At 42.4% G+C, this 11,401-nt stretch overlaps 1 protein-coding gene across 1 annotated transcript; it reads right to left on the bottom strand.

The window, feature by feature from the left end:
* Positions 1-2,917: 2,917 nt before the first annotated feature.
* Positions 2,918-3,946, bottom strand: LOC124261134 (extensin-like). Its single transcript, XM_046695461.1, has one exon. It carries the CDS (start codon positions 3,944-3,946, stop codon positions 2,918-2,920), a length of 1,029 nt encoding a protein of 342 aa, XP_046551417.1.
* Between the last annotated feature and the right edge of the window lie 7,455 nt (positions 3,947-11,401).

The following is an 11,401-nucleotide window of genomic DNA, read 5'->3' on the forward strand; positions in this document are numbered from 1 at the left end:
TGGCCTGATTGTACATATATCTCGGTCAATCTTTACCAATAATATTGAATCAATAACCAAAGTCATCTAACACAATTTTTCAACTGACCACACATTCTGAATGACCAATACAGCAGTGTACCTAGTCCAGTTCACAATCAGATAGACTTATCTGACCACATTAGCTTAATTGCCCTGGTGGTCACTGGCTCTGAATGCTAGCGGTCAGGCTGCACTGATGGCCTTGGTCAAGGTATATTATCCCAGCGGTCAAGCACCTTGTGTAAAACCAGGCTTACAATAACACGCTCCGACCGAAAGTCTTGTCCGTTTTCTAGACTAAATCTTTTGTGATGATGATTGGAAGTACTTTCACTGGTCAGATACCACAGACAATAGAGTCAGGTTTAACTCGAGTTACATGGATTATCTTTGTAGTGGTTTTGTGGGGATTAGGAGCGGGTTATTAATGAATTAACATACCAACACCTTGGACACTAAATACCTTGATTTCTCGCTTGGTTGTTTGTTTACTGCATTGATTTTTGGCCATTTGTTTCCTTTTCAAGTCAATTTAGGACAGATTTGGAGATTGTGAAGTACTGATGTGAATGGCTGGAGAGAGGGAGGGAGCCCCAGTGTGGTTGTGTGGTGTGGTGGTGTGGATATGTGGTTTGTTGTTTGGTGACGAATGAGGATAGGTCGAGTGAGTGAGTTGAAAGTCACATTATCAATATTTAAGCTGAATTTTTCCTTAGACAGGAGGTTGGTTGGAAGGATGGTTGAAGGTTGGTTGGAGGTTGGTAAGAGGGATGGTTGGAAAGATGTTGCAGGGAACCTATGGAGGGTATTACAGGGAGTTGTGGAATATGTTTGAAGGTATCAGAGGGTTGGTTGGACAGTGTTGTAAGCTGTAGACTGCAGTATGTTGGCGGGCAGTGCAGTATGTACTGCAGTATGTTTGTGAGTAGTGCAGTGTTATATGGTCTAACATATATAGGGTGTCAAACATCTCTATAAAAGTATAAAAGTAATGATCCTTGCACTAAGATCTTGTCTACACCAGGACCAGTCCTCCAATCAGAATCTATCTCAGATATGATTCTTCTTTCACCCAACACAGTCTCACCTGAAGTCAAACACCAAGCAGTCTCCTTGACAGCACTGACTGATGTGAAACTTAAATCAAGACAGCCAGAGAGAATCTTTTGAAAACGCTTCCCTAATGAGAGTACACCAGCTTCCACTGAAAGCATCTGAGGACTTATCCCCTCCACAGCTGTAACCCGACACTGTGAAGACATCCCAGTCCATTCCACACCCTTCATAATCTCTGTCGGGAGCCATCTCTCATTTAAAGAAGATAAAAATTATTTTTAAATGCTCAACCAAAAAATATTCATGGGGAGTTAAAGGTCATAAGGGTTAAAATCTCCAACAGATGATGAGATTTTTGGGTTCGGGCTTATCAATATTAACATCTATCTTTATTGGCAAATTGATAAACCAGGAACACAGAGCTACTGAGGTCAAAATGCAGGTGTTGAAAGATACAACATGTGTTGCCTATATATAGAATTCCTTCCCCAGTTTATTAAATAACTGTGCAGCCTCTATCAGTAATATATATCAAATGCTGATGGAACCCAACCAACTGTCCATCTTAATGAAAACTATTTATGAGACTGACTGACTGACTGACTGAGTTTGGTTTTACGCCGCTTTTAGCAATATTCCAGCAACATCACAGCGGGGGACACCAGAAATGGGCTTCACACATTGTGCCCATGTGGGGATTCGAACCCGGGTCTTCGGCGTGACAAGCCAACACTTTAACCATTAGGCTACCCCACAGCCCCTATTTATGAGACAAGATCTCAGCATGTTCGTATTCCTTATAGGCATCATACACAATTTAAAATGTATTTAAAATTCAAAACTACTGACTGTAATACTACTGACAAATAATTCCTATTAACTTGAAAAGGAGACCCAGTGAGATAGGAGATTCAGAACCTGAGGAAATCTAGACTTGAATCATTTAGGCTTTAGCATTGCAATGCAGTTCAGGGACTGTGAAACAGTCTAAAAACTGAGGTGAGGTGAAATTGGGTTTTATGTCGTGCTTGAGAACATTTCGCTCATATGACGACTCTAGAAACTGAACAGCAATAGATCCTTTGGAGTTTCTGTCGAAGAACAGACCACAAGTATGTGATGTTTATTTGTCAAACTTTTGACGAAACTTTGTAAGTCAGATTTGTTGATACAAGACAAATCTTAAGGATAACAACTTCTTGATTTAAAAAAATAATTTCACAACATTGTGAAAAAAAAATCAAACAAATCAATAACATTTGTCTTGTATTACTACACCAACTTCTAAATGCCTTTGAAGAATTTCAGATTTGTTGATGACGCTGATGGCGTGTCTTCTCTAACTAACTCACGATCACTGGATTGTCTGGTCCAGACTCGATTATTTACACACCACCGCCATATAGCTTGAATATTGCTGAGTGCGGCGTAAAACTAAACTCACTCACACTGTAACTAACCCTCTAGTACACTCACTCAATGATCTATCCTCTAAATCACTCACTCACTCACTCCACAGCCCCCATCACAAACCATGCTTTCACACTTTCCAGTTCCAGCTGCTAATGGAAGGCGATGCAATCAACTTCACCAGCTAATTTCTCCACTCAATGAGGTGTTAATTAAGCTGTTGAATTCCATTAGTGAGTCTATTTCACCTGGTATGTCCTCCATGTGGAACACATTACATCTTCCTGAAGACCTGTGAAGACTGTTACAGACCTGTACACAGAAATACTCCACATGGAGCCTTGGTCCAGAGAATGAAATAACACACATGCAATCAAACCTTGTCAGTATGGGTGCCTTTCATCCAGAACCATCATCAGTATGGATGTCATTAATCCAGAAACCTTGTCAGTATGGACACAAATAGTGGAGGGTTGGTTAGAGGGTGTCTGAGGGTTGGTGGGAGGGTGTTGGTTGGAGGGTGTCTGAGGGTTGGTGGGAGGGGATTGGAGGGTGTCTGTGGGTTGGTGGGAGGGTGTCTGAGGGTTGGTGGGAGGGGATGAGAGAGGTGTCTGAGGGCTTGGTGGGAGGGTGTCTGATAGGTTGGTGCGAGGGTGTTGGAGGTGAGGGTTGGTTGGAGGGTGTCTGAGGGTTGGTTGGAGGGTGTCTGAGGGTTGGTGGGAGGGGAATGGTGGGAGGTGTCTGTGGGTTGGTGGGAGGGTGTCTGTGGAGTTGGTGGGAGGGGATTGGAGGGTGTCTGAGGGTTGGTGGGAGGTGTTGGAGGTGTTGGTGGGAGGGTTGTCTGAGGGTTGGTGGGAGGGGCTGGAGGGTTGGGGGAGGAGTGTCTGAGGGTTGGTGGGAGGGATTGGAGGGTGTCTGAGGGTTGGTGGGAGGGTGTCTGAGGGTTGAGGGGTGGGAGGGGTATTGGAGGGTTGGTGGGAGGGTGTTGGAGGGTTGGTGGGAGGGTTGAGTGGGAGGGTGTCTGAGGGTTGGTGGGAGGGGTGTCTGAGGGCTGGTGGGAGGGGGGATGGAGGTGTCTGTGGGTTGGTGGGAGGGTGGTGTCTGAGGGCTGGTGGGAGGTGTGGGTTCTGGGAGGGGATTGGAGGGTGTCTGAGGGTTGGTGGGAGGGATTGGAGGGTGTCTGAGGGGTTGGTGGGAGGAGGGTGTTGGAGGGTTGGTGGGAGGGATTGGAGGGTTGGTGGGAGGGTGTTGCAGGGTTGGTGGGAGGGTGTGCTGGAGGGTTGGGAGGATCTCTGAGGGTTGGTGGGAGGGTGTTGGAGGGTTGGTGGGAGGGTGTTGGAGGATCTCTGAGGGTTGGTGGGAGGGTGTTGGAGGGAGGGCTGGTTTGATGAATGATGTAGTGTATGTTGGAGGGTGTTAGAGGGTTGAGAGGGTCAGCCACACATTTTTCTTCTTCCATCAACTGGTAGGTGAGCCAACTGGTTTAGTGGACTGTCAGTGAAAGGTTTGATCCTTCGACCCAGTCACACCACAATATGCTAGATGATGGTTCCTTGCCTGGCCCTTGGCATTAAGGGAAAAAACATTACTGACTGGCTCACAGTTTGTGTAATATGGCAGAACTGAGTCTCCATGCTTAACTGGACATGGTATCTCGGTGAGCTGGCAGTATACAACCTGCCTAAACCTACACACTAACACAACCAACCGCTAACAGATGTATGATCGTCACTATATAAGGGAAATACACCTGAACGAGGTTACGCTTGAACCCTATTCCACCTGACATCCTCCAACAGGTGAACGAGTGCATCACGATCTACAGCGATGGAATGTGCACTGTACTGATCAAGCAGTTCATAAAAACAGCTGTTCACCAAGTGCACAATCTCATATTGCTAGAAAAGCTGGTCACATGTATTTAGCGGTTAAACCAATCAATGTATAACTTTACATAGCTCATACATTTTATAATCGATATTGTACTAGGTCACCTTTATGAACAATGAATAGCAAGAGAACTGATTACTTATTAGAAATATCATTTTAATACTTGTCTGAATAAACTAGTCATTCATTAACCCAGTTTGATAATTGATAATTATACATCCATTAAAAACAAGATATAATGAGTGATGGTATTTTTACATGACATTTAAATCAATTTTAATATAATGTTATGGATTAATCTTTGTCAATGCTTAAAAGACATTTGTGTTTGTATTCTCCTCTAAAACTGATCATGATGTCATGATTGATGTCCATGCTATTAGGGGATGATGTCATGATTGATGTCTCATGCTATTAGGGGATGATGTCATGATTGATGTGTCATGCTATTAGGGATGATGTCATGATTGATGTGTCATGCTATTAAGGGATGATGTCATGATTGATGTCTCATGCTTTTAAGGGATGATGTCATGATTGATGTCATGCTATTAAGGGATGATGTCATGATTAATGTCCATGCTATTAGGGATGATGTCATATCCATGCTATTAGGGATGATGTCATGATTGATGTCCCATGCTATTAAGGGATGATGTCATGATTGATGTCCCATGCTATTAAGGGATGATGTCATGATTGATGTCCCATGCTTTTAAGGGATGATGTCATGATTGATGTCCCATGCTTTTAAGGGATGATGTCATGATTGATGTCCCATGCTATTAAGGGATGATGTCATGATTGATGTCTCATGCTATTAAGGGATGATGTCATGATTGATGTCTCATGCTATTAAGGGATGATGTCATGATTGATGTCCAATGCTATTAGGGGATGATGTCATGATTGATGTCTCATGCTATTAAGGGATGATGTCATGATTGATGTCCCATGCTATTAAGGGATGATGTCATGATTGATGTCCCATGCTTTTAAGGGATGATGTCATGATTGATGTCCCATGCTATTAAGGGATGATGTCATGATTGATGTCCCATGCTATTAAGGGATGATGTCATGATTGATGTCCCATGCTATGTCCCATGCTATTAAGGGATGATGTCATGATTGATGTCCCATGCTTTTAAGGGATGATGTCATGATTGATGTCTCATGCTATTTAGGGATGATGTCATGATTGATGTCTCATGCTATTAAGGGATGATGTCATGATTGATGTCCATGCTATTAGGGATGATGTCATGATTGATGTCTCATGCTATTAAGGGATGATGTCATGATTGATGTCCCATGCTATTAAGGGATGTTGTCATGATTGATGTCCCATGCTTTTAAGGGATGATGTCATGATTGATGTCCCATGCTATTAAGGGATGATGTCATGATTGATGTCCCATGCTATTAAGGGATGATGTCATGATTGATGTCCCATGCTATTAAGGGATGATGTCATGATTGATGTCCCATGCTTTTAAGGGATGATGTCATGATTGATGTCTCATGCTATTAAGGGATGATGTCATGATTGATGTCTCATGCTATTAAGGGATGATGTCATGATTGATGTCTCATGCTATTAAGGGATGATGTCATGATTGATGTCTCATGCTATTAAGGGATGATGTCATGATTGATGTCTCATGCTATTAAGGGATGATGTCATGATTGATTTATCATGCTCTTAAGGGATGATGTCATGATTGATGTCTCATGCTATTAAGGGATGATGTCATGATTGATGTCTCATGCTATTAAGGGATGATGGCATGTAGTGTCACAGAAGCTGATCACCTCCTCCAGCAGTATACATGAGGTTGTGGTGAGGTGAGGTTCTGGTGCGGTGAGATAAGTTGAGGCTGTGGTGGGTTGAGGTGTGGTTGTAGTGAGTTTTGGTGAGGTGAGGTTGTGGTGAGGTGAGTTGAGTAGAGGTTCTGGTGAAGTGAGGTTGTGGTGAGGCAAGTTGAGGTGAGGTTCTGGTGAGGTGAGGTGGTGGTGAGGTGAGATGAGATGAGGTTGTGTTGAGGTGAGGTTGTGTTGAGGTGAGGTGACATGCAGTTCTGGTGAGATGAGGTGAGTTGAGTTAAGTTGAGGTTGTGGTGAGGTGGTGAGTTGAGGTGAGGTTCTGGTGAGGTGAGGAGGTGGTGAGGTGAGGTTGTGGTGAGGTTAGTTGAATTGCGGTTGTGGTGAGGTGAGGTCAAAAGAATTAAACTTTGGGATGATGCAATGACCCAAGTCACTGAGCCTGACCACCTCATACAGTTTGATCGCCTCTTTCAACAAGCATGAGATGATGGTGAGGTTGTGGTGAGGTGAGATGCTTTTGTTCATCCATAAGAAAACAGGGAGAAAGCGACTATAAGTGGTGCATTTATGCCTAATGTCTTTGTCTTTTGGGCAATAAAATATGTTTCAAACTAAACACTATCATTACATGTCTTAGCATATGGACTAAAATGTACAGGTTGGAGTACCATGCATCTTCACCACAAGAATGTCATACAGTGCTTTGACATCACAAAGACATGTACAATGCATTGAAATCATAGTCCAAAGCATCTTTCTGCCATACCCACATTTACATATGTTGTGAGCAAAACATCAACTCTTGCAATAAGCCAAGTAGTTAAAGTGTTTGCTGGTCACGCTGACGTCCTAGGTTCGCGTCCTCACATGGGTACAATATGTCAAGACCATTTCTAGTGTTCCCTGCCTTGATATTGCTGGAACACTGCTAAAAGTGGGGCATAAAACCATACTTAACTCTTGTAACCAGAAATGGAATCAAGTTTTGTTGAATATATAGGAGTACCAGTCAAGGGAAGTTAAAGAATTCAATTTCTTTTTCATATGATGGTAATAACGTATCAATGACAAATGGTTGACTAACTGTAACCATTTGAAAAATTGGGTGTCTTCTTTGAAAGGCCAAAACAGATTAGCTATAATCGTATGAAATATCAATCGTTCCTTAACTTCTTTTGAGCTATATTTAAAGGCTGGAATTTACTATTTTATTTTTAGTTGCCCCCATCCCTGCATCACTTTAATAGATTGACTGAAAAGCAGACGTTAACTTAAGTCTGACCATACTGAATCAATCGTATCTCTTCAGTGGGAACATCTCACCACATGGTACATTAAATTGTATTTATTTGGACAAATCTTTCAGCAAATGAACAAACTGATGGGTGTAGTATTTAAGAGACATCTGGCCACTCTGTCTGGACAATGACCACACACAGTAGGTCACTTTGGCCACAGGCCTGGACACTCTGTTATGGCTGACCCTTCCTCCTTCTAGTTGTAAGTAAATGCATTAAAGCACCGGCTCCTTTTCAACATGGTGGTGTATACACATTTATCACTGGACTGTATACACTGGAACACACAAGCAGACGCCATTAACTTGGGATCTCCTCCCCATAAAGACGTAAGGCAATGAAACGCATCAGTGGCAGGCTTTGCTCAACTGGCTGGCGCATCCTTGAAGTTTAGGGACCAATGTTTTAATTCTCTTGGTGCCTTGGAATGTTGTTTGAGGTAGTTTTATTATCCATTACTTTATGTTCCGAATGCTTTAGTTGATGAATATGTTAAAGTTGTCATGTGGGGCCCTGGTGGAAACTGTTGAAAATGGTCATAGTTTGTTTGTTGTTTAACACCACACTCAGCAATATTCCAGATATATAGCGTAAATAACCAATAAATAATCCAGTCTGGACCAGACAATCCAGTGAGCAACTGCATAAGCATCGATCTTCGCAATTGGGATACAATGACATGTGTCAACCAAGTCAGTGGGCCTGGGCCCCGTTTCACAAAGCTATCATAGCTACGACTGTCATAAGTCTATGCTACAGTATAGAAAGTATGATTGCTTACAAGAAAGGTTACGAGATCTTAGGCTTACAAGAGCTTTGTGACCACCCTATCCTGTAAGTTATCTCTTACGACAAGCATGGGTTGCTGAAGACCAATTCTAACCTGGATCTTCATGAGTCGACATCGTCATAGACCCCTATGACTAAAAAATGAATTTCATTTAAATTTATACTTTTGTTTATTGAAGAAATTACTGCAAGAAAAGGTTCCAAATTCAAAATATGAATCTCCAGCTGGTAAGTGCTGTTGTTTGTTTAAGATCAACAAGCTTTGGTTTTGCTGCATCTCTGCAAGGTGTGATCTTCATCTCACACCAACCTTTCAGGTGTGATCTTCATCTCACACCAACCTTTCAGATGTGATCTTCATCTCACACCAACCTTTCAGGTGTGATCTTCATCTCACACCAACCTTTCAGGTGTGATCTTCATCTCACACCAACCTTTCAGGTGTGATCTTCATCTCACACTGAACCTTCAGGTGTGATCTTCATCTCACACCCTTTCAGACCTTCATCTCACACCAACCTTTCAGATGTGATCTTCATCTCACACACCTTTCAGGTGTGATCTTCATCTCACACCAACCTTTCAGGTGTGATCTTCATCTCACACCAACCTTTCAGATGTGATCTTCATCTTTCAGGTGTGATCTTCATCTCACACCAACCTTTCAGGTGTGATCTTCATCTCACACCAACCTTTCAGGTGTGATCTTCATCTCACACCAACCTTTCAGGTGTGATCTTCATCTCACACCAACCTTTCAGGTGTGATCTTCATCTCACACCAACCTTTCAGGTGTGATCTTCATCTCACACCAACCTTTCAGGTGTGATCTTCATCTCACACCGACCTTTCAGGTGTGATCTTCATCTCACACCAACCTTTCAGGTGTGATCTTCATCTCATCTTTCAGGTGTGATCTTCATCTCACACTTTCAGGGTGTGATCTTCATCTCACACCAACCTTTCAGGTGTGATCTTCATCTCACACCAACCTTTCAGGTGTGATCTTCATCTCACACCAACCTTTCAGGTGTGATCTTCATCTCCCACCAACCTTTCAGGAGTGATCTTCATCTCACACCAACCTTTCAGGTGTGATCTTCATCTCACACCAACCTTTCAGGTGGTGTGATCTTCATCTCACACCAACCTGTCTTCATCTCACACCAACCTTTCAGACAAACTTCATCTCACAAACCTTTCTCCAATAGAAATCAGCAGAAAACTTGATACACTGAATACTAAAACTATCCTAAATATTTAAGTAACCCTTTTGAAGTTCATTGGCATCCATTAAGGAGTGGCAGCTATCATCTGAACATAACATTAAGTCAGGTACAAAAGAAGTGGTTAAAGGTGTTATTCTGGGATCTTTAATTGGATTACTGGCACAATATATTCCTCCTTTAACAAGATTGCATCCTGAGGAATCAATACTAAAAGAATATTGTCAGAAAAGAAATAGATAATAAACAGGTTTTTATTTAATAATTGAGCCATATGCAGAGAAAATCCATTGATCCATTGAAATGACTTTTGAATAGATGTTGAATACACAGACCAGAAGTGGAATGGATACATATTTGATGAAGCCTGAAACTAGTTACTGTTTCTTTCATGCAAACAAACAACAAAGGACAAATTGTCTTATCTTCTTGAGCTTGTTATTGTTATGGCTAAATAATGACTCATTACTGTTTCAATGTCTAGTGGGTGTATTCTTAGACTAGTCGGGGTAAGAGTGGAATAAATTATTTGTGATTGTCAGCTTTGGAATGTTGAAGAAGAGAGGGGCTCTGTACAACTGATTTATTGTTTAGTCACATGACAATGTGCTATCTTGAGGTAATTGCCTCTCTGTGAAGTGACTGACTGAGTTTGGTTTTACGCCGCTTTTAGCAATATTCCAGCAATATCACGGAGCGGGGACACCAGAAATGGGCTTCACACATTGTACCCATGTGGGGATTTGAACCCGGGTCTTCGGCTTGACGAGTCAACGCTTTAACCACTAGGCTTCCCCGCGGCCCCTCTCTGTGAAGTGAAGGACAGAAGCATCTCTCACCTGGTACAATTTATACACTGGATAGTATTTATGATGTAAAATAGGGAGAAGAAGTAGAAGGGTGGGAGGAGGAGTGGAGGAGGAGGAGGAGGAGGGAGGCATAAAGAAGATGCTGATGAAGAAGATGAAGGAGATGAAAAAGAATTGGTTGATAGTTGTTGTTGTTAAACGCTGCACTCAGCAATATTCCAGCTATATGGCGACGGTATGGAACTAATCAAGTCTGGATTAGACAATCAAGTGATTAACAGCATAAGCATCAATCTATGCAGCCAAGTCAGCGAGCATGACCTCCCGATCCTGTTAGTCGCCTCTTACGATAAGCATGGGTTACTGAAGACCAATTCTAACCCGGATCTTCACGTGTGATGATAGAGATGATGATGATGATGATGAGGATGAGGAGGAGGAGGAGGAGGAGGAGGAGGAAGGAGACTTGGGCTTTACGTCACATCGGCATTTTTCCAGCCATTTAGTGACGATGATGAAGGAAAAGATGATGACTGACTGACTGACTGACTGAGTTTGGTTTTAAGCCGCTTTTAGCAATATTCCAGCAACATCATGGCGGGGGACACCAAAAATGGGCTTTACATATTGTACCCATGTGGGTATTCGAACCCGGGTCTTCGGCGTGACGAGCCAACGCTCTAACCACTAGGCTACCCCACCGCCCGAGAAGATGATGAAGAAGATAATGTTGGTGATGAAGAATAAGAGAAAGATGTTGATTTTGATGAAGAATTAGAAGGAGGAAAAGGGCTAAAAGATGCAAAAGCAGAAGCAGAAAAAGTTGTAGGTGTAGGAGAAGAAATAAAAGATGATGTACAAGAGGACAAAAGTACTAGTAGAAGAAGTAGGAGATGTTATAATGATTCCTTTCACCAAGCAGCCCATGGCTCACACCATGAAAGTGTAACTAACCAACATGGAGATAGTTCCAGGTGATCCTTCTAAGATGAGAGTGACGCTGACAGGTTGAGATTTGGTCGTAATTTGTTACTCAATGTACCATACTATTTTCACTTGGTTTATATAGCCTGGA

Source organism: Haliotis rubra, unplaced genomic scaffold (genome assembly GCF_003918875.1).
Source record: "Haliotis rubra isolate DU_JTF1 unplaced genomic scaffold, ASM391887v1 Scf79, whole genome shotgun sequence".
Taxonomy (NCBI): Eukaryota; Metazoa; Mollusca; class Gastropoda; order Lepetellida; family Haliotidae; genus Haliotis; species Haliotis rubra.